At 35.7% G+C, this 25,331-nt stretch overlaps 1 protein-coding gene across 1 annotated transcript; it reads right to left on the reverse strand.

Annotated features, from left to right (window-relative positions):
* Window positions 1-16,838: 16,838 nt before the first annotated feature.
* Window positions 16,839-20,622, reverse strand: LOC110887564 (probable E3 ubiquitin-protein ligase ARI10). The gene is made up of 2 exons (XM_022135143.2): window positions 20,397-20,622; window positions 16,839-18,557 (listed from the first exon to the last, which is right to left on the reverse strand). Exons 1-2 carry the CDS (start codon window positions 20,620-20,622, stop codon window positions 17,071-17,073), a joined length of 1,713 nt encoding a protein of 570 aa, XP_021990835.1. The 3' UTR covers window positions 16,839-17,070.
* Window positions 20,623-25,331: the final 4,709 nt, after the last annotated feature.

Below are 25,331 nucleotides of genomic sequence, written 5' to 3' on the forward strand. Positions count from 1 at the left end.
CTACTTGCGGCTGTTGTATCCTGGAAACAAACGTGTTCTCCTGGGAGACACGAAATTTGTTTTAAGGGACCCGTGTCTATCACGATCCTCAGCCAAGAACAGTTTCGTCTGTTCGTGTTTTCTGTTTTTGTATTTTCTTTTCAGTTGTAATTTGTACTGTAATTGTATTTCATTCTTATTTGTTTCTACAATTCAAGTTAATAAAAGAATTTTATTTATTTTACACGAACGGATTCCTACACAATCGAACGAACGAGACCTCTGTTCATGTTCATTCATTTAACTAATCGAACGAAATTTCTTGTTCATGTTCGTTCGTTTATTAAACGAACGAACATAAACGAACTTCCCGCCGAACGGTTCACGAACTGTTCGCTGAACGTTCGGTTCGTTTACAGCCCTAAGTGTCACAGTTCACTCCCCGCAAGATTCAACCCAACCCCACATAAGTGGGTAAACCTTCAGTAAAAAGTAATTTAATATTTAAAGAATGTATGAAACATACAATCAAACCTTTTTGCATGTTCAGTTGTTTTCGATTTTTAACTTTAACACCGACTCTGATTGATCACTTTTCTAGTAAAGCATCTGGTCCTTTTGTTTGTCACCACTAAATTTTGTTTTTACTTGAGATCGTATCTAAAACGTTAAATCTTCTAATCTCGAAATAATATGTAACAACTTTAATCATTGTGTTTTGAAAATATTTTGATTGCTAATGCATGCATGTATATCAGACTTTAAAATCCCGTAAATTCCTTCAAGTCATAGAGCATGTATTTGAGAGTTAGAATTATTTTATTTTATTTTATTTTATTTTTTTACAATTTCACAAAAATATTAACTCTACACAACATAACTATTATTCGAGTATGACGCCTAACAGACATCCTGGTGATAGGTGGTATACTCGATAATCAAATTGTTGAGAGTTCAAATCTTATAGAATGCATGTGTAATGTATTTATCTTATAAAATCTAATTAAGAATTGTTAAAAAACAACTATCACATACTCGTGTTGATGAGCATCGTATAACGTCCTTGTCTCGATAAAGACCAAGTTAGCCCACGGAGGATATACCTTAGGCAGAGGGGTAGCCCCTGCTGCCCCTTGACGCTCCGATGGTAGTGTAAATTTTGAAAAAATTTTGACTTTTTTTTTTATTTCGCTGCCTCTATAGATTTTTCTTTTTGAAACGTCGCCCTTATATTAGTTTTTAGATTCGCCACTGAACCTAGCTTCCTGTACGTCCCATGTATACATGATAAAGTTCACTGGTATGTTATGATATTCGCTTATCAGACGAGTGATTTAACTCTAGACTAGTGTGTATTCAAGGTAAGTATAGACTAGTGTGTATTCAATAAGATAAACAATGAACTTTCTCGTGGACATATTTGAGTCAAGTCATATTGACATAATAGTCCTTAATAATTGGATGTAGTTAATTATCATGTATTATTATTATATGATAATTTTCACGAAGTAAGCTTTAAAAAACTTTCGGCTTCAAACTAGGTATTGGCAAACAAAACATAATATAAACTTAAAAGCTACATTAGATTTGATGTTAGTGAAAAAAGAAAGTCATTAATTATATCTTCACTCTGGTCTTACACTTTAAGACAAAAGTCTACAATTACTTTATAACCAATGTCATGTTTTCTAAATATATTAAGTTAACGTTGTATATAAGAAAAGCTAGCTGTCTCTATATTAAAAACGGCATGATGATGTAGGTTTTGCTTTATGATATATTATATTTTTTTCATGCTATTAGTTTTACTACCATCTAGAGTATTTGGAGGATACAAAGTGAAATGGTGTACTCGGGTCGCCCGGCATCTATCACAAAAATAACTTAAATTTTTTTAATTTGGAATAAATTGTTATTGCGTATTTGTATATATATTAGTAGATTACGTAGTATTAAAAATACATATAATCTATAATATTAATACATTGAATATTCAAACAAAGTGATATGATATGATACATTCCATAAATTCAAATAAGCATTCAACCAAAACAACAAAATTATATGAAAAACCAATAAGTATTAAAAATCTTCAGTAAAAAACATCAAATATTAAAAATATGGTGAAAAGTCCTATATCCTACAAAAATTTATTACATGTCGGTTCGGTTCGGTTATGGTAGGTATGGAAAAAATGATAACCATAACTGACCCGCTACATTCGGTTTTCGAAAAAACCATTAACCGACCCACCGGTTTTTTATTTGGTTCATTTTTTTCGGTTTGGTTTTGTCGGTTAATTCGGTTATGGTTTGGTTAATTCGGTTTTTTGCACACCCCTATATGTATGTATGGTTGGTGCTAGCATCTAGCTAGTTTTTATTAATAATATTTTATGTTGGCCGTTCAAAAAAATAATATTTTTTTAATATTCATTGACAGTTGTTTCGTAGTTATTTAATCAAAGTCTATAATTATGGATAACATTAAATAAATATTGCGAGAACACGTAGAATAAAATTTATCATCCATTTTTTCAACTATAAAAACCTAACAAGTAAGACTTATTGTTTCTCACACTACAATTCAAAACAAAATATGAATTTTTTTCATTTTTTATATAACCAACACATATGTAGGTTATGTGTAGGTTAAATTACCTACATGTATCTAGGCCAAGTGATACATGTACCCTAATAAAGTTGGCTCGATAGAATGATGGGCAATATTACTTTCTTGTCGGAATGTTTGAATTCATACAATTTGTCAACCATAGATGAATATCTGATCATCTTATGGTGGTCCTTTAAATTCAACTAAATGAAAAGGTGTAAATCAAAACCTTTTAAGTTTGCAAGGTTCAAGGTATTTGGAATATGTATAGAGAAGTCCACGATATATGTACAAGATCGGATTTGTGCACATTTGTTCGTGATTCAGTTTCATAATGGCAAGCTCTTGAAGGCCAAAAGTAAGGCCTTAGTATCTTAGTCCAAAGGGTGCAATATAGTCAAGATCATTATGGCCGGTTCAACCTTTTTAAGGACATACCGTACAGTATCGAATCGAACTGAACAACATTGATACATGTATATACTGTTTTTATGGTTTTTTGTTTGATAACAAATATCGTGCTGCTACCGTTGTGAACCGAACCAAAACCGAACGAATAACATCGGTTCGGTGCCGATATTTATGTTTAAAGACTTTTCTTTCGATAAATTGACATCGCATCGCTTGCGTACCATACCAAACAACATCTGTACTGATACCTGGATTCATTTTGTGGTTTCAGTTTCAATTTTTTTTCATTTATACAACTCTGTCTACGATGATAAATAAATATTCGTACCAGTACCATGGCAATTTGAACTGATCAATACCGTTCGAACAACATCGGTGTCGGTACCGGTGATTGTTTTTATCGTTTTCGGTTGATGTAACACATGTGTTGACTTTTATACCGAGTACATGAATCGTACCTGTGGTGTAATGAACCAAACCGATACCGAATTGATTGCTAAAAAAATACTACTAATTAAAAATAAAAATAAAAACAAACATCTAAGAATTATTAGTTACTATTTATTACTAAAAAATCAAACAATAATAAATAAAATATTACAAAAAAAAAACAAATACTCAACTATGTCTATGACAATAAATAAATATTGGTACAAGTACCATGACAATTTGAGCTAATTGATACCATTTGAATAACATCGGTGTCGGTACCGGTGTTTGTTTTTATCGTTTTCGGTTGATGTAAAACATGTGTTGACCTCTATACCAAGTACATGAATCGTATCGATACTGTAGTGAACCAAACCGATATCGAATTGATTGCTAAATAAAATACTACAAAAAAATAAAATTAAATACCTAAAAAACATTAGTTACTATTCATTACTAAAAAATCAAAAAATAATAAATAAAATATCAAAAAAAGCAAATTCTTAAAATAATATAATTACTGTTGATCACAACTATGTATTCATATATATATATATATATATATATATATATATAGGGGGCTGCTAGAATGAAAACCACCCCGAGTTGTAAGAACCGCGAGAACTACACCCCACGGAGCGCCGTTCGCCATGATTTTTTTTTACAAGTAGATGTGTGTATTATAAACACAGCCGTAAAAAATCATGGCGAACGGCGCTCCGTGGGGTGTAGTTTTTTACACCACAAGTTTGGTGTTTTTAATTTTTTTTCTTTTTTCTTTTTTTTTTCACCAAACTTGTGGTGTAAAAAACTACACCCCACGGAGCGCCATTCGCCATGATTTTTTACGGCTGTGTTTATAATATACACATCTACTTGTAAAAAAAATCATGGCGAACGGCGCTCCGTGGGGTGTAGTTCTCGCGGTTCTTACAACTCGAGGTGGTTTTCATTCTAGCGGCTCCCTATATATATATATATATATATATAGGGGATGGTTCAAATGAAAACCACTTTTATTGTGAAAACTCAAAAACTAACTAAAAAAAGCCTAAAAACACACAAATTTTTTATTTCAATTTTTTTAATAAAAATCGCTGGTTTTTATATATAAAAAAAAACTTTTTTTTCAAAAAAAAAAAAAAATTTGTGTAGTGCACATGTGTAATAATACACATGTGTAGTACACATACACATGTGTAGTATTACACATGTGCACTACACAAAATTTTTTTTTTTTCGAAATTTTTTTTATATAAAAAAACCTGCGAAATTTGGTTTGCAAAAAAAAAAAAATTTGTATGTTTTTTTGGCTTTTTTTAATTAGTTTTCGAGTTTTCACAATAACTAGTGGTTTTCATTTGAACCTTCCCCTATATATATATATATATATATATAGGGAGAAGATCATGCGAGAACCACCTATTATTGTGAGAACCGCGAGAACCAATGTGAACACACCAAAAATGCCTAAAAATAGCTAAAAATCACACAAAAATTTTTTTTTTAATTTTTTAATATTTTTTATAAAAAAAATCGCTACAGCCAAAAAAATTCTTTTTTTTTAATTTGTTTTTTTTTTTTAAAAAATTGGCTTCTAACAGTAGCGATTTTAACATAAAAAATATTAAAAAAATTCAAAAAAAAATTTTAGATTTTTTTTTTATTTTTTAGATTTTTTTTAGATTTTTTAGGTTTTTTGGGGGATTAATTTTTAGCATTTTAGCTTGGGGGGGGGGGGTTAGGTTTTTGGGGGGGTGGGGGAGGGGGTTTAGGTTTTTTTTTTTTTTGGAGGGGGGGGTTAGGTTTTTTTTAGCATTTAGCTTGGGGGGGGGGTTTAGGTTTTTTTTTTTTTGGGCGGGGGGGGGGGGTTAGGTTTTTTTAGGTTTTTTAGGTTGTGTTCACATTGGTTCTCAAGGTTCTCACAATAAGGGTAGTTCTCGCATGAGCCCCTCCCTATATATATATATATATATATATATAGGGCAATGCTCTATAAAAAAACCCTTGAATTTAAGAAAACTTTGCAAACCCAATGCATGGTCTAGATTTTGCCACGTGTCTATAGTAAATATCATATTCTTTTTGTCCTTAAGGGCATTATGGTATTTTCACATTTATCTTAGATATCTTCCCCTATTTGATTTGACAATAATTAATACCCATCACATCCAAATCTACTTTCAAAACCCAAGATCCACCATTCAAAACCTCCATTTTTTCATTAACTTCATCTCTGTGTTTCAAGATCCACCCTTTCAAAACCTCCATTTTCCATTAACTTCATATCTGTTTCAAGTTCTACCCAAGATCCATTTCCATGAACTTCATTTCGGTTTCAAGATCCACCATTTCAAAACCTCCATTTTAAGATCCCCACTGACGGGAACGTCATTCGCAACGAGTGCCCTACTGACGAGGACAAGAATGATCAAGGTTTTCCATCCTTTTTTTTTATGGGTTCGAGTTTTTTTTCTTTTTTACACCCCTAATTCAACTTTACATGTTAATGAAATAAAAGAAATCGAAGAACCAAGATACTGTCGAAGAATCAAGATCCTGTCAATAATAAGTTGGTTTTGATTTTTAATTGTCATTTACTTTGATTTTCGTTCTTCACAATTGGTTTTATTTTTTCAGAATTAAGAATGTTGCCAAAAGATTAATTATTTTTCAATACCATTGGTTATTGTTTCAAAAAAAAAAGGAATGACGTTTATAGGTAATAAATTTCAATACTATTGATTTTAGTTTGGTTTTCATTCTTCTGGTGTTTATAAATTTTGATTTTGATTCATGGATTACTTGTTTTGGTTTCAAACTCGTTTGATTTTGATCCATGGATTAGTTATTTTTGTGTTAAAAATATGTCTTTGTTGGTTTGGGGATTTTGATCTGAACAGTAACTGTTTTTTTGTTGGTTTGGTTGCCTTGTTTGGTGCTTTTTGATCTGAATAGTAACTGTTTTTTGTTGGTTAGGTTGCTTTGTTTTGGGCTTTTGATCTGAATAGTAATTGTTTTGTGCGTTATAGTACAGAAACAGACCCATAACATGTGTTAATCCCCTGTTAGAATGATATATAACGTGTGTTGATTTACAGAAACAGACCAACAAAGATATTCAATCGACAAGCTGGATGGATGTAGGCGACGCTAATACGGGGGCATGTGTTAAAAAAAAGATATTCAATAGGTCACATTTTTTGGGAAGGAACTCTTCGTTCATTTATAACATGTGTTAGTGGTTCATGCTGTAACAGAACTCCATGATGTAATAATACATGTGTTCATGTATAACATGTGTTAAGCCCCTGATAGAATGATATATAACGTGTGTTAACCTTTGTTAATTTAAAAAGTATGTACAAAGGACAAAAAGAACATGATTACTTCTTTGACCATGTGGATAAATGTAGACCATGTATTTTATTTCATTTGACTAGATTGACATTCGAAATCATTGTGAAATTCTATGAAGCCAAAGATCAACCATTGATTATGTTTTATTAACTAGATCTATGGTTGTCATTTAATTGGTATATTTATAACATTTAAATAAACCAGTAGTTCAAAAGCAAACATCCTGAACCATGGCGCCAACATGGTACAAACACACAAAACTTTTATTTGTAGTTTTCCAAACAGAGAATCCTGCATTTGTTTTCTATTTTGCTGAGTGTACAACAATGACGAAATTACGTAGGGGATGACTGCGTACGAGTGCAAAAGCAGCAACATTTGAGAATGGCACATGGTATACACAAACAAAAATATAACGTGTGTAACATACGTGTTTTCATTAACATGTGTTAAGTTCCCGATATACACGAAATATAACGTGTGTTAACATGTGCAGCCAGCAGGAGGATGGCATGTAAATGTGCAATATGATTAGGGGATCACGTATTGTAACACATTTATAGGTAGCTTGGGAATAAATAAAATGAAACGCCGTATTTATTCCTTCAATGGAAAAATGACTTTCCCCAGTAGTACCAGGGGATAGTTGGTGGCTCTTGTGTTAGTGGTTCATGTGTATAACGTGTGTTAACATGTACAGACAGCAGGAGGATAGCAGGTAACGTGAAATATGAATAGCGGACCATGTATGGTAACACATGTATAGGTAACTTGGGAATAAATAAAATGAAACGCAGTACTTTTTCCTTCGATGGACAATGACTTCCAGGGGATATTTGGTGGTTCATGTGTTACTGGTACGTGTGTATAAATTCTTAGGTGGTTCATGTGTTACTGGTACGTGTTGTTGAATCCAAAAAATATCATTTTTGTTTCTCTAAGGCCGAATGGATCGCACGATGGAAAAATGACTGCCCCCAATAGTTGGTCAGATACTAACATGTGTTAGTGTACATGTAAGGTCACATTTGTTTTCATTAACATGTGTTACGTTTATGTCAGCGTTTTTTTTCACATTTGTTTTCATTAACATCCGGAACATTTTTAACAACACGTCCTAGATAAAATAATAAGAGTCTCACATTACATATTACTAGTAACGAAGGTTAACACACGTTATATATCGTTCTAACAGTGGCTTAACACAAGTTATACATGAACAGATGTCAGGTTACATCATGGTGTTCTGTTACAGCATGAACCACTAACACATGTTATAAATGAACGAAGAGTTCCTTCCCAAAAAAATGTGACCTATTGAATATCTTTTTTTTAACACATGTCCCCGCATTAACGTCGCCTACATCCATCCAGCTTGTCGATTGAATATCTTTATTGGTCTGTTTCTGTAAAGCAACACACGTTATATATCATTCTAACAGGGGATTAACACATGTTATGGGTCTGTTTCTGTACTATAACGCACAAAAACAGTTACTATTCAGATCAAAAGCCCAAAACAAAGCAACCTAACTAACAAAAAACAGTTACTATTCAGATCAAAAAGCACAAAACAAGGCTACCAAACCAACAAAAAAAACAGTTACTGTTCAGATCAAAATCCCCAAACCACCAAACACATTTTTTTAACAAAAAAATAACTAATCCATGGATCAAAATCAAACGAGTTTGAAACCAAAACAAGTAATCCATGAATCAAAATCAAAATTTATAAACACCAGAAGAATGAAAACCAAACTAAAATCAATAGTATTGAAATTTATTACCTATAAACGTCATTCTTTTTTTTTTTTGAAACAATAATCAATGATATTGAAAAATAATTAATCTTTTGGCAACATTCTTAATTCTGGAAAAAATAAAACCAATTGTGAAGAACGAAAATCAAAGTAAATGACAATTAAAAATCAAAACCAACTTATTATTGACAGGATCTTGGTTCTTCGATTCTTCGACAGTATCTTGGTCCAAGTTTTCTATTGAAAATGAATATAACTGAAAGCATATTGAACCAAATTGGAAAATAGTAAATTACCAAGAGCAATTAGACCGAGAGGAGAGAGAGCACCGGAGAAGAAGTCCGGTGAGTTTCGCTGGAGAAGGTGGTTGTTGGTGGTTGTTGTTTATTGAGGAGAGAGAGTGCCGGAGAAGAAGTCCAGTTAGTTTCGCCGGAGGAGGTGGTTGCTGGTGCTGGTTGTTTGTTTCTCCTGGAGAAGATGGTTGCTGGTGGTGGTTGTTTCTCATGTTTGTTTGTCTTCAAGATTGGGGTAGAAGAAATGAGAAAGAGAAAGAGATAACAGAAAGATGAGGAGTGTTATGGTGATTTGATTGCACTGATAGTACTTTCCAATTCAAAAGGTGATTATTCACTACCCAAAATGCCCTTATAATTGTACGCATGGAGTATTTTAATGTTTTAAATGCTAAAAGTTGTCTAAACAAATCATGACCCTTAATCTATTAAGATGAAACAAGATCAATGGACCACATAGAGTTTCCAAAGTTTTTTAAAAAAGATGGGGTTTCTTATAGAGTCCAGCCCTATATATATATATATATATATATATATATATATATATATATATATATATATATATATATATATATATATATATATATAATATTTTAATTGACATTAAATTTTAACAGTGTATTTTCATCATTATACAAATATCAACAATATATTTTAAATCCTTATGAATTTATAATTGTATGTTTTTGTCTTGAGCCACCATATATGGACAGTAAAAACTAAAAGGTAAGGAACAAACGTGAGCAATAATTAAAGAAACAAGTGAATGTTTCTTATTTGTGCAACCATTTGTTGAAGTGGATATATTTTCAGATCCCTTATTTTGTTAAAACCAGTGTCTTTGTTCCCTTATTTTGTTACCTTTTGTTTTTTCATAAACGTAAAGACTGCAATTTCTAAATTTCTAGAGTTAACTATTATTTTTATCTTTATGGTTAGGTGAAAAATGTCACTTCAACCCAAAAAAAAATGTGTGTCAGTTCCGTCCTCGCCATTTTTGAAACGTGCCACTACAGTCCAAAAAGATAATGCCCGTTAAAAACGTTGAGGACGGAACCGGCGCAAGGCGTTATCTTTTTGGATTGAAGTGACACGTTTCAAAAATGTTGAGGACGAAACTGACACAAAAAAAAAATTGTACTGAAGTGTCATTTTTCACCAAACCACAGGGTCGAAAATGACAGTTAACTTAAAGTTCTAAATTTAGAATCATAAACGTAAAGACTGCAATTCCTAAAGTTCTAAATCTAGAATTTTTGTCGACTCTAGTACTAGAACTCTCAATATTACTAGAAGAGGCACATTTTCAACACCTTTGTGAGAGGCAAAACTATGGAGGTAGCAGCCCCGTGAAAAAAAATAGTGTTATCTATACCAAGAAGTGAAGGTATAACTAGGGTAGTCCCTAAGAATGTAAAAACTCTCTGGTGCCTATGCGAGTTGAAATATAAGCTCTTAGATATATAAAATTATACATAAAAAGGATAAATTACTGACTGCATCCATTGTGAAGTTACAGTTGTATCATTTTTCAAAAAAGAAAAAATATTTAATTTCTTACGACTCCATATAGTTAAAAGTTAGGTGATAGAAATTTATGTGAGAATTTTTAGATACTACAACTCAAACAATTATAAATGTGTGAATTTTGGTTATATTAATAAAAAAATAACTAGATTAAAAAAAAAATATAGAGGAACCTGGGTAGCCAGAGGAACATGATTGAGGGGCCCAATTGTTCAAAGGCTCAAAGCAGCCAAAGCCCAAAAAAGAAATATGCACCGGGCTTAGAGAAGGGGAGCCCAGCAACGAAACAAAGAACCGCTAAACCATTGAGGTACATCAAAATAGTATAATTTTTTTTTATTATTTTGGTTTATTCAAACAAAACCAGAAATGCCTTTTGGTCACCAAAAAGCTTGGGTCTTGTGCGGTCGCACACCCCACACACAATATGGGCCGGCCCTGGGATAACACACAAATACAACGTTGGAACAAATCGTGAACGTGTATTAGCTTAAGAAATCGACAACTAATTAACGCAAACATACATCATACTTCTATTCAGTGGCGGAACCAGAACGTTAACTCAAGGGTGTCCCGAATTTTTTTTTCACCGTGCAACGGTTGCGGTTGCAACTGGTAAAAGAAAAGCTACATTCACTACCCGATAAACTAAAAGACAAAAACTATGCTACGTGTTTTTAACTAAAATTAAATAACTAAAATATTAAAACAAAAAAGTAAACTTCGAAAAGAATTAAAAAGAAAGGTCATCTAAATTTATATCTTGAAATACTCCACTATATAGGGAATGATGAGAATATAAAACAGTAATAATATATTAACTTAGTTTGAGGTGTGGTTGAAAACAAAGTGGAAGCTTTTATTATATTTTTTTCCTCTCCGGTCATCTTCTTCGCTACTCTCGAAGTGTCGGAGCTTCTACAGACGGAAAATTGTTCAAATCTGCACTTTGTTCACTTTACTTTATCTGCTTTACCGACAATTTGGAGGGTCAAACACTACCGACATGAAGTTTTTAGGGGTATCCTTTCTATAAAATCGAAAAATATATATATAAATATACACTACCGACACGAAGTTGAGCCCTGTCCCGTGCTACGGCTCATAAAGAGCTAGGTCCGCCCCTGCTTCTATTTCTACACAGCTAAATTACAAATTATAAATCAACTAGGATATTGCTTCGCGCGCGTTGCGGCGCGGGCAACGAAGGAAGAAACAACATCATCAAGACGTGTTATGTGAAAAGGATCATCTATTTATGTGAAAAAGACATCATATTTGAGTTTTAACTTTAATTTTTACTTTTTAGATTTGCTATTGCTATTTATATTCAAACCAAACACATTTCAACTTGTTCAATCAGTAAGCAGCACAAAATGCCAAACGTTGCGACGATGTTAGTACTTAGTATAGTGATGTTAAGAGAAAAACTCTGACTTGATGCTAGAACTCTTCTTGAACTCTGACTTGATGACAGAACTCTTCTTGACTGAGAAATAGGTCAGAGGCTTAATCCACATAAATATTAACAATTTCAAGCAAAATAGCTCATAATCAGTCGACTTTCTCCTCACCCATGCATCTTGCCTTTGTGAACATGCTTGCTGTGTTATTCGGGTTCCAGGCCCTGATAAATGCACCAACCATTTGATAGTAAGTTAACGGATTTCCTAGTTTTAAGTAAACCCAACCTGACTCGTTATTAAATACAACCTATTTTGCCTAAACCAACCTGATTTAACCCATTACTAAAAACAACCTTTTTGCTCGAACCTGATTCGACACATTACTAAAAACCACCATTTTGGTCCAAACCTGATTCGACCCGTTACTAAAACCAACCTTTTTTTTTTTTGCTAAAACCTGATTCCACCCATAACTAAAAACAACCTATTTTGCCCGAATCTTTATTAAACCATTACTAAAAAACCTTTATTTTTTGCCCAAACGTGTTTCGGCTAGTGACTCTACCCGCCAATTTACCACCTTTACAGTTCTCTCTCAACAGGGCAACAAAAATATGCAAGAAATGATGCTAAAGACTAATAATAACCTGAAGAGCACGGCGCAAGGATCTAACAGACCATTTGGCAGCATACGCACCAAGCCAGGGTGTGTACCGCCACACGGGCCGCCCATTGCAACTGGCATGAACCTTGCTTGCACCAAGCGTAAGCTCAACATACCACATATCAGGGTTTATCTGCCACAAGACAAAACCACCACACTCCGCGGTTTTTGATAAATCTCTATTCTTTATCATCTTCGTAGCCGTTTCTATATCAAATGCCACATCTTCACTTTCCCCATGGCATACACATTGTGAATCGAGGTTTGCAGCTTCTGACCAAAAGACGACACCATGTATTGCTAAAGTATGTATTGCTCTGATGAAGTTTCCTGCAACTACTGCAACCAAACAGAGCATGGCCATGATAAACTACAATACCAGTTCAACATCTTCCACTCCAATAACACTAAAATAAACAAAACTCTTTTTCAACATTAAAATTAACTAATTCCAACTTCCAAAAAATGAAAAAGAAACATGAATTTATCGTTTTTTTTTTTTTTTTTTTTGTAAATCCCACAAACATGCATGTATCAAAACAATTTGTAATGAGCAGTGTTTAAACGGTTCTTTCCATGACCTTTAGGCATCCACAAATGGCAAACCAGGTTATCATCTATACAAAACAATTTTTAATGAGCTCATTTCCCATGTAGAATTCACTGTTTTACTTCTTTTAGATGCTGAAAACACACCATGTGAAGTACCAGAAATATCCTCTAAAAGCTCATTAATCCCCAAGTGTTGAGAACAACCTTTTATGTTCAGTAGACTTTATACCATCATGTTTGTTTAACTTGTGAGAGTTGAAGTTAAGTTGACTTTGATTAACAACCGGCAACCAGTTGCAACTTTTTTTACATAATTTCTGGTCAAAGAAATCATCAGCGATACCAAAATGTTGGAGTGAGTCAAACAAATCATGACTGTTAGATTTAGTAGGTACCGAGTTCCATGATTCTGGACCTCTTGATCCATTGACCAAAACTAAAGTACATTTTTTTAAATATATGGTTTCTGAATTTGAGCTCAGAAAGAATGTATATGTTGGGCAAGCCAAAAAGTATGCGGGCCACTAAATCTTTAAGAACTCCCTGCATATATAGTTTCCTAAAACATGCTTTTTGTTTATTTACAAATTCAACAGATCTATTAGATATGCATATGTTAGATTAAATTATAATATTTCTTATATTTAAATCATTTGGAGTATATTATTTATGATGCATGATTGCTTGAATAATAATAGAACTAACCCTCTTAAGTTGAGCCAAAAATTGCACTGCTCTTTGAGGCTCCACATGGATTGTTGCAACTGTATAAATTATTAACGAATGCAATGGTGTGAACAATACCATCTCAAGCATGTTTTCCATAAAGAAGCATAAAACTGGTTACTTTATTCTACAGAAAAAATGACAATCAAATTCTGAATCATACTGCAAAATAAAACAATGATTATAAACTTATTTATCAATCTTTACAAACACATAGAAAACATATTACAACAACAGATCAAGGATGACAACTAAAACAACATCAATCAAGAAGTGGACAAAACTAAAATTAGAATTTCTAAATCTTCACACATACCTACAATACAAAGAAATCCCATTTATCTTCTATCGGGTCTAACAGATCAACACACACATACACATAACTCCTGGTACGACGCTCATAACACTTTTCTAGTGAGGTGATATCCATGCCTTTATAACTTTAGCAACCAAAGTATATGCTAGGTACAGAAAATGAACGTTGATAAACCCTTGCAAAACAAAACACATCACATAATTAAAACTCAAACATTTAATCGAACACTTGGTGTGCAGAAACCAAAAGAAACAATTTAAAACTCAAACATTTAATCGAACACTTGGTGTGCAGAAACCAAGAGAAACAATATTAAAAAATTTAACAACCTGTTACAAACTTACTGACTTCAACAAACAGTTACAATTAACCCTAACCCTAACAACAACATGAAGGTTGAAGGAGCTTCTACACAACGAATATAAACTCACCGAGCAGAGACCGGTTCGGCGTCGTCAACCGCTGCCACTCCACCGTCTCCAGAGACTCATTCACCTGCAAATCATTCAACAAATCTGTGAAATTTGAGTGTGAATCAACAAATCTGTGATTGTGTTATCCCTTCCATACCGTCTTGCGGAAGCATCCCATGAGCTCCATACCCGATCTACCAAAATTATACCCGGATTATTATCCAAGACATGAAGGTAGACTTTTGTTCATCGGACCTTGATCGTAACTTGACCGGATTCTTGCCGGAATTGTGTATTAGCAAAAAATAGTCTCAAACAACATATCAAGAGTAGATCTAACTGAAAATTTAACATGCAGTACAATACAATACTTACCGGATCTTTGTCAGAGACTGGCCGGACTTCACCAGAAGGACAACTCTACAACTCACCGCCGCCATGGTGGTCGTTTATGCGTCGGAAGTGGGAGGCTGCCGTGCGCAGCTGGGTTCACCACCAGAAACGGTGGTCCTTCCACCGTATCTCTCTTCTCTCTTTAAAATATGTGAAACTCTCTTTGACGTCTCTCTCTATTATCTGTGTTTGTGAAGGTTTGTGTCTGGCATGGTACACAACTGCAAGTTGCAACCCATTTAATAATGAGATAACAATTGGTACAACATCTAAGGCATAATTTGCAACCATTGATGCATAGAAATGTTAGAAATTAGAGTATTGTATAATATATAATATATTTAAACCTACAACCTTGAACCAAATATAGATTGGGGTCTCATTTTGTATTAGTCCTCTAAGTTGGGTTGGACAAATTATTAATTTTATCAAGGTTATTAATTTATCGAGTATTAATTAATAAAGGTTTTACCGCAGTTGTTATTTTACAAAAACAAAAGAAAAACAATAACAATTTTTTAACGTGAAGAATTGCATATTTCCCCTTAAAAAGACTCTTAATTGCACATTTACCCAAGCTCAAACTAAAATTGCACATTTCTTCTTTTTTATTAAAATGACTGAATTACCCTTTTCAAAATTAAAATATCTTATCTTATCAAATATCATACAGAAATCCGGGTTCAAAATTTGTAATTTTATTAGTTAAGGAAGCAAAAATATGCAATTTTAATTTGAGCTTGGATAAACATGCAATGTGGAGTTTTTTTTTTAAAGGGAAATATGCAATTGCCCCAATAAAGAATATTAGGTTTTGTGCAACATAACATGTTATAGGGCTACATTCTCCAAATTTGAAAGTTGCAAATTGTTTTCTGGTAGCTGATATAATCAATGGGATACATTCCTTTGTTGATGTCTCATGGTTAGACCTTGGTGAAGTGATCATATGGTAAAGACATACCAGTTTAGATTGGGTGAAGCTATGAATTAATCATCATTCATAATAAGAGTTGTAGTTCACAACCTTGGGTGTTAGTGGTTATAGATTTACCCTTTTTTCCATCTATACTTTCTTTTTAAATATTCCAAGCTTACATGCTAGTTAAGGTGATTTGTTTCCTCTCCTTTAATCTTAAATAGATATATTTTTAAAAATTAACCACATGTTCATGATTTGGAAGATTATGTTAAAATTCCAAGTGATACTGGAATTAATTAACTTTATTGTCCAACCAAGATGAAAGCCTTGGATATTGGTGATGCATCTATCTCAAAAGATAGAGAAACACAAGTAACATAGTAGTAGAAGAGAAAAGCAATAAGGTAGGAAAAGTATCACAAGTCACCAAATAAGTTAACTAGCACCTACACCTAGAAAAGAAGAAAAACAATCAGCTAGGATAGTCTGCTCATCTCGTGACAGTTTGGGTCTGCCTCTGCCCCTTCATTGTGAGGGTTTCCACACTTCCTACAAGTGTCGTCATCCGCCTTCTCCGCACATGCCTAAACATCTCAATCTCATCGTGACCCTTATCTTATCTAAAATGTGTACCACCCTCAAGTTTTCTTACAAAAACTTAATTCCTTATCTAGTGCAACATTTTTTCATTACAAATCCTTTCACAAATTTACAAACCAAAACACTACAAACTTCTGTTAAGACTTTTACAAACCTAATATTATTCGCTAAGAGCCATAGAGTAATATGAAGGGTGAGATGAGGGCATAACTTGTCTCTATCTCAAAAGATAGAGAGGCTAGTCCGAGCGACACACCCGACTAAGATTTACTTGGGTAGGACAATCTAAGATGCCGAAACCAACCTAAGACAAATCTAGTCACCGCCTAAGACTCGACATGTGTTGATTTTTTCTAATATTTTTGCCTTAATATAGTACAAAAAGAAATATAAAAGGAGCAATCAGATTGTCAATAAAATAAAAGGTCACAAATTAACTTAAACTATCCAGTTTCAAAACAAGTATACCAAATACCCTGCAAACCATTCATGTTCACAACATAACCAAAACAAAACACCTTCATCTTTCTTAATCACCCAACTGATCACTGCTCGATAACTCACCAGCCGCCAGTGGCGGATCCAGCCCTATTTTGTGAAAAGAATTAGTGAAAGGATTGTATGATATGGAAAAAATTAGTGAGAATATATCAAAACGAACCCACTAAAAAAAATTCTGGATCCGCCACTGCCAGCCGTAGGGTTCTCATTTCTCATCATCCGGCCTCCTCATTCTCTTTGCATAATCAGACGCTCGGTTTGATGATTCACCACCCTGACCAGACCTCCTTCGCACTCTACTAGAGCCACCATGCTCATGAGAATCAACCTCTGACAGACCATTCTCTAGTGCCCTAACCAAATTCTCAAAATAGGTCCGAGTCACACTAGTCAAACCAGTTAACTTCACCCTAAAACTATTGAACTCTTCCTCAGTGACTTCTCCATTTTCAATGTAAGTTTGCAGTTCCTTCTCTGCACAACCATGAAGCCGTTCTAACCCGACTTCTGCTTCACCCTGCACATACTCGAAAAACAATCTTTTCGCATGTTCTATTTCGGGTATGTAATATCCATACACATATGTCCATTTCAGCACGCGCCTGCATTCGACTATCTGCAGCCAAGCATCTATAATAAACCGCAGCTGCATCTCTGGTTGACAGTAACTCAAACTAAGTTTATTTAGATAAACAGTTTCAATCTTATCCAAGCTTAAACGGGCCTGTTTCCTCGACCGCTCGTTCGCAGCCCATCGTTCATAGTAATGCGTGTACCTCTCAATCGCTTTCCTCGCCGCCTCCTTTTGTTGTTCAACTTCTTCAACACGACGACCCTCTTTTTTCTTAAACTGATTACAAGCTACGCCGTCATGTCCCATATACGGGCCAAGACATAACCAACAAAACTGATATCCACAAGGCGGGCTGCAAGTCATATGCATACACCCATTATTCTTCTCAATCGCTCGCTTACACTTCGGACAAGGCTTCGTATAAGCAAATATCCAATTCGTACTCTCCGCCTCATTCGTATTCTTCATCACCCATTTCTCCACCGTCTCACACGCCAATGGACGATGCGCATCCTCCATACACTTCCAACAAAACCCCTGCTTACAAACACAAACCACATCATACCCAACCGTCTCAAAATCATCCTCGAACAAAACCGCACAACCACACCCCGGCCCAGGACACCATTTCATCCTCTTACTACTCTCAACATATGTCCTAAACACATAACCCTCGTACCGTTTCCTCTCCGTCTCATCAACCAACTCATTAACCATACCCGGCCCAACCGCAGCCTCACAACCGAACTCCGGACACCTCAAACTCAAACACCCCCGCCCGTTAACAACCGCCATACCCACATACCCCTTCCAACACACCTTACAAAACCTATGATCACACCCACACGACGCCGTTTCACTCACCCGAACCAACTCAAAACAAATCCCGCATTCAACAACAAATCTTTCATCTGGTTTATTATGTAACTTAACACCCGGATCGTATAACAACCCGATACGCTTTCGGGTTTTCTTTTCATCATGAAACCAAGCTTCATAAACATTAGCAACACTCCAGTTATAGAAAACCAACAGCATGCATGCAGATTCTCTGGGTATGGATAAAACAGTGGCAACGTTGGTTACAACTTGTTGTTGACGCTGAATCAGATCTTTTTCTGTCAACACGACGTAGGGTTTTTTTTTTGCTCGAACAGTTGATACGGTTGATCAGAACATAGTAGTCGTCTTCTGGGTCGGAGTTGTCGTCATTGTCGTTGGTGAAAGTGTGAAAGAGATGATGATCGGGATGATTAGTGAGTGTGTGTTGGGATTGATGATCGGCATTCATTGGTTGCATTGAGGAAAGATTAGTGAATTGTGATGATTGGAGATGAATAAAATTAGGGTTTAAGAAGATTGGTGCGAAATTAACGTGTCGTACTACTGACTATGTATGGTATATTTAATGTGGATTAAAAAAAAACAAAACAGGAATTTTGTTTTTGGACCCTGTTGACCCAAAAAGCAATGATCCAGCAAGTGATGGCTCACGGGCTATAAGCCGGTTCATGACCCCTTGGAATGGGACATCATGTGTGGGATGAGTCTTTCAAGAGGGATGAGGCTTACAAGCATGGGATGAGTCTTTCAAGAGAGGCATCATACACGGGATGCGTTCAGAGAATATCTGAAGCGTCCGACGAGTTTTCCGGCGAGTTGCAGGTTTCCAGCGATGAAATCTGATGACACTGTTAAACAAGAAAACGAAGAACTAGAACAATGGAAGAGAATTATCATTATTACAAGATGATCGTCTTCAACAGTGACGGACCCAGGAATTTTTTCATAGGGGTGCGAAACATTTTTAAAATTTTTAGGACCCTAGGTATATAAGTAAAAAAATTGGTTTGTATCGGGTCGGGTCGGGTCAAGTAAAACAAAAGAACATCAAACTAAATTTATATAATCATCAAAAAACACGTCAAACCTTATTACAAACATAATTAAAATGTCGCCCTACGGGTTTTCATTTTTTAAAATCGATCCAAAACATCATTTAAAGCTATTTTATTAAGCAAGTCTTTCTCTATATACGTCCCTACTCATGGTTCCTATCACAAACAAATTGATCCATAAGTTCATTGCTCCATAACATAATGTTTCAATTTTAATTTTCAACTATTCAAGCCCTAGAAATCGTGTGTAATCACACTAAAAATCATCTAAACAACATAATCACCCTAAAAATCATCTGAACAACCATAAACAACGTCAAAACACACGAAATTACAAACCTATTTAAGAATTTTATTACCCCTTTTCTCCTGTAATATCAACTAAAATCATCAAAAAAAAACATAAAAACTTACCCTTTATCGGATTCCGGTTGGTTTGGTGTCGGACGGCGGTGGTTCGAGGCTGCTGATGATGTGTTGTTGTGTTCGTTGATCGCTGGTAGGAGACAACGCAAGAGAGTGAGGGCGGGAGGGATTCTAAGGAACTATTGGGCTTATTTTAATTATTATAGTTTGAACTTAGGTTGGGATTGGTTAATGGGCTAAGAAGTACTGGGTAGTTATGTTTAATGAAATAGTGGGTTAAGGTATTGGGTATTTGGGTTAAGTTGGGTAGTATAAGTTTATATAATTTAGGTAGTTTTTTTAATCAGAGTATACTAAAAAAATAAAATATAAATCGATAACATTTTTTACCTAAGGGGTGCGGACGAAAAAATCCAAGGGGTGCGGATGAGATTTTCGACGAAAAATAGCATTAAATTTTTTTCCGGGACTGGGTCCGCCCCTGGTCTTCAACCGAAAGTTCAAAATCACCGAACGTAAGCCACCGCCGGACGTCACCGACGCTTTCAGTTCCTGCACCGACGGAGACTCCCAGATGTCGCCGGATCACTTCCAACGGTTTTTAATCGAGTTTCAGTGACAAGAACATACCACAATCGACGACTCTAAGCGGTTAATGGAGCTAGTTCTTCATCGATTCCGACCTAACTTTACTCTTTGCTCTTTCACCCTTTATGATTTCTTCAAATACCTCTTCCTTGATGACCTCAGCGGCTCCATCCCATTCACCAAGAAACCTGCATAATCTTTCCGTCAGCCCGACTTCAGATTTCATCGCCGGAAACTTGCAACTCGTCGGAAAACTCGTCGGACGCTTCAGAAATTCTCCGGACGCATCTCGTGCATGATACCTCGCTCCAAAGACGTATCTCGTGGCCATGTGTCCATTTTTTATTGGGTTTTGCTTGAAAGACTCATCCCATGCTTGAAAGACTCATCCCACACATGATGCCCTGTTCCAAGGGGGCATGAGCTGGCTATTTTTGCAAGTCATTTTGGTCTTTGGTAATTTGCCTAATTTATTTGGTGATCTTCATTCTTCAACATTCAATATTTCAAACACTTTGGATCTTTTGTCTCTTTGTGTATGCTAGAAGCATACACAAAGAGTAGATATGAACAAATCGGGTTTTTTAAAACATTCGGTTCTGAATATGGAACCGGTTTCAAGTATTGAGAAACCAGGAAGGATTGTGGTACGGGTATTAAGGAGAAAAACCATATTGTGTGTACTCTAGAAGGGTATGATCAGGTTCGGGTAGCCAGGTATTCGAACCAAGAATGGGTCCGGATATTAATACCCAGATTTAGAAAATAAGTTTTTCTTATTTTATGCTCGGAATATTATTCATACACATTATACGTATACCATGCTCATCACATGACTATTCATGCCCTAAAAATGTCTTAAAACACTTAACATATCCAGGAAATGGCATACATGAACAAACCACCAAACATAAAGGGCTAAAACTGATTTTTTTTTAGATTTGGATGTGGATACAGACCGTAACCAAACCCTTACGGTCCGTAAGCACCTCTGGGCGGGCAAAATCTTGGCCAAATTAGCATGTTTCCCTAACTCAAAAGAATTTTCGACCACTTTAGAATAGTCTTAGTTTCGTTCCGAGACACTCCAAGATTTTACATTGAATCTCTATTATGTCATATCAATTTTAATGTATTTTACATTTGATACCCTCTTCATTTCAAAGTCGAAGACACGAATCGCACTTTCCGTGCAATCTCAAACAATAATAATGATCGAGAACGAACTAAATTTACAATCCTTTCGTCATTATTTGTTACTATTCAAAGTGAATTCTTGTTATGCTTATGTGAACTACTTGAAACTTATGTGTTACGTGACATACTACATGCTAAAACGTGCAACTTATTTCCAAACACCTTATGATCAAGTCTCATCCTAACCTTTTACTCAATATTATAGATGTCTTCAAGTCGTCACTCTAACTCTAAGAGAAGCTCCAAGTCGAGCTCGGGCAAGAAAATGATCGCCTTCATGGCCAAGCAAATGGCCCAAGTTATTCCCAACATAGTAAGCAAGATCAACGCCAACAATACCCCTCAAGCGTCGGTCTAATCCAAACCCGACACTCCCAAAACTTCGTTTAACTACAAGCACTTCATCGTTTGTCACCCAAAGACATTCACTGGTAATGAAGGTGCCACCAAGATGCTTGAGTGGTTCGATAGCATTGAGGTGACATTCATCAACAGTGAATGTCGCGAACACCTAAAAACCCGAAGCGCAACCGGAGTCTTCTAGTCGAGAGCTCTCGACTGGTGGAACTACGAGCGCAACATTCGTGGAAACGAAGAAGCTTGCACCCTACCTTGGGCCGAGGTTAAACCGCTCATGTTTGCGGAATTATGTCCTCCGCACGAGCAGCAAAAGCTCGAGGAAGAATTCTGACACCCAAACAAGTGGGTGATGACAACCTTGCGTATACCACCCGCTTCAAAAAACTAAGCATAATCGTACCTCACCTAGTTAGCACACCCGAGCGTGCGATTATGAAATACCTTCAGGGCCCCCCTCTGCTATCCGCGACGTCATTCAAGCTACTAGGCCCGACACCATCGAGCTAGTTTACCGCCTAGCCGCCAGCTTCAACGAAAACCTAGTGAGAGATAGGCACTCCTCAACCCAAATCGCCACCAAAACCACAAATCAAGTCACCACCTCACCCAAAGACACCAATTCTTAACCGCAAAACAACAACGGCAAGAAATGAAAGTTTCAAAGCCAAAGTTGCAACACCATCACACCCGTCAACAACACCAATACCCTAGAAGACACCGCTAGGAAACCTTACACTGGGACTCATCCCAAGTGTAATACATGCCATTACCATCACCTACCCACCACCGCATGCCGCCATTGCACCACTTGTAGTAACCAGAATGGTGAATACCGTTAACCAAAATTTCGGCGAGAGTATTCTACCTACGAAGCGTACGCTATGGCAAGTTCGCATGTTATAATCCAAGAAAGGAATCTCGCATGTTGAAAAAACCAAAGATCGCATGTTAAAAAAAAATCGCATGTTGCTGAAAAAACCCAAAATCGCATGTTCAAAAAAAAATCGCATGTTGATACTGCATCTCGTACGCAGCGTACGTTAAGGTAATTTGTACAATAACTGGCCTATATATATGTGTATATATATATATATATATAACATAACACTTAAGGGTCCGTCACATAATTAACTAGAACCGAAAGTGAATAGAGGATGGAATGAAACTAGCATCAAAATCTTCTGATCATAGGAGTATAAGTTTCAATGTTTCATTCTGATCGTTGATGGAAATTTTGAATTTATTAACTAGAACTCAAAAGCGAATAGAGGATGGAATTTCTAGTTATTATGTAACAGCTAACTCTTTATCTATTAGAAAAGAGATCATAGATTAGAAAGAGACTAAGTGCTTGAGTGTTGGTAATATCCTTTTGAACACTACAGATGTATGTTAATCCACGCTAAGATTAGAGGTAGGCATAAAGGTGATATTCACCCTTCACTAGAGAGAAGTAGTTGGTGATCACTGCCAGAGGCGACGTATAGAAGGACCCCCGAACTTTTCGCTCAGTAGTGTTACATATGTAGTTTTCGTATAGAAATTTTTGGGTATATACGTTTTCGACCCCTCGGTTCTATAGAATTTTTTGGGTATTACGTTTTCGACCCCCATGTCATTCGGGTCAAGCTTCGCCACTGATGAGTGCTAAATAATAACTAGAGATAAACTATTGGTACTATCTTAGTGGAAAGCTTTAGGTAGATTACTAGTGTTCAAATTTTACAAACCTAACCACTAACAGTAGCAAACCATTCGTCAAAAGCCATACAACATTTGAAGCCAACCAACCTAACCACTAACAGTAGCAAACCATGTTAATCGAAACTAACACATGATAACCATATTTGACACCATGTGGAGGAGGCCAGACGAGACAAAGACACAGCAAATTTGAAGTGATGATGTTGGAGAAGGCAAAGATGAAGGTTAGATTTGTTGGTGCTCTAGTTCTTCTACGACATTGTCTTGTCTCTTGATTTTTGATATCTAGTCTTTGATGCTAAGGTTCTTCGATGATGATGAAGACGAACCATTACACAAGGTGCAAAGACGGCTGGGGAATTGTGGGAAATTTAATATTTTTTCACTACAAATAATGTATCATATAAAATCACACTCACAGAATCGGGTCAGGGAAGGAGAGTAGGGTCAGGGATAGGTGAGATCGTAACAAACCATACATCTATCCCAAAAGACAGAGAGACTACTCCTAGAGAAACACCCGACTAAAAGACCATGTTTTTTTTCCGATACAGAAAAACAAGTAACATAGAGTATATATTGGTAGTAGAAGAGAAAAGAAATAAGATAGAAAGAGTATCACTAGCCACTAGATAGAGTAACTAGCACCGACACCTAGAAAGAAAAGGCAAACAAACAAGTAGGACAGTCTACTCATCCCGTAACAATTCGGGTCTGCCTCTACCCCTCCATTGTGAGGGTTTCTACACTTCATACAAGTGTCGTCATCTGTTTTCTCCGCACATGCCTAAACATCTCAATCTCATCCCGACCCTTATCTTATCTTAAATGTCACCTTCAATTTATCTTACAGAAAAAAATTCCTTATCCAGTGCAACCTTCTTTTATTGCAAATCCTTTCACAAATTTACAAACCAAAACACCACAAACTTCTATTAGAACTTTTACAAACCTAATATTATTCGCTAAGAGCTATACAGTAATGAACATGCAAACTCAAATTCCAATTCGATTACATTTCACAAAGCGAACACTACCTAAGTAGTCGAGTGTTTCGCTGTAATATCCTTTTAAACACTTAGGATGTATGTTGTGAGTGGTAACCCCTGCCAATATTAGAAGTAGCCATATTTGTGTTAATTGGTAATATCCCCATAACCATAAACTCCTTTCTTAATGTTCATTATCTAAGCTAGTTACAAGTGTTCAAGTTTTACAAGCCTAATATTCACTTGGAATTCAATAAATCTAAGTTAAATACCATGAATTTCTCTAACCTCTCAAACATCAGCATCTCTATACCCATTTCATGTGACACCTTATCCTCCGGCCATTCATCGAAAGCCATACAACATTCAAAGCCAACCAACCTAACCATAAATAGTAGCAAGCAAACCTTGTTAATCGAAACCAGCACATGAAAACTATATTCGTAGCCATGTGGAGAAGGCCAGACAAGACGAAGATAGAGCAAATTCAAAGGATGATGTTGGAGAAGGCCATATAGGATGAAGGTTGGATTTGTATATGCTCTCCGGTTCTTTTGCCTTTTGCGACATCGGCTTGTCTCTTGATTTGTGGTCATCTATCTTTGATGTAATGGTTCAATGATGAAGACGAATGACAAAGATGAACCTTTTCATAAGGTGTAAAGACGTCTCAGAGCCAAAATCGGAGTGGTGGCATAAAGGAACCAGCCATAACAACGATGAAGACACCGACTAGGTGTAATTGTGAAATTTGATTTAGGCTACTCTAAGGAAGACACCCGACCAAGAT

The sequence above is a fragment of the Helianthus annuus genome, chromosome 11, assembly GCF_002127325.2.
Source record: "Helianthus annuus cultivar XRQ/B chromosome 11, HanXRQr2.0-SUNRISE, whole genome shotgun sequence".
Taxonomy (NCBI): domain Eukaryota; kingdom Viridiplantae; phylum Streptophyta; class Magnoliopsida; order Asterales; family Asteraceae; genus Helianthus; species Helianthus annuus.

Excerpts from the sequence above, each read along its gene's own strand:
- LOC110887564 (XM_022135143.2), bottom strand. The coding sequence starts at position 20,622 with ATGGCCACGAGATACGTCTTTGGAGCGAGGTATCATGCACGAGATGCG. Across the intron at positions 18,558-20,396 it reads AAAGGGTGAAAGAGCAAAGA|AAAAAGATCTGATTCAGCGT; the intron begins GTAAAGTTAGGT and ends TCGTGTTGACAG.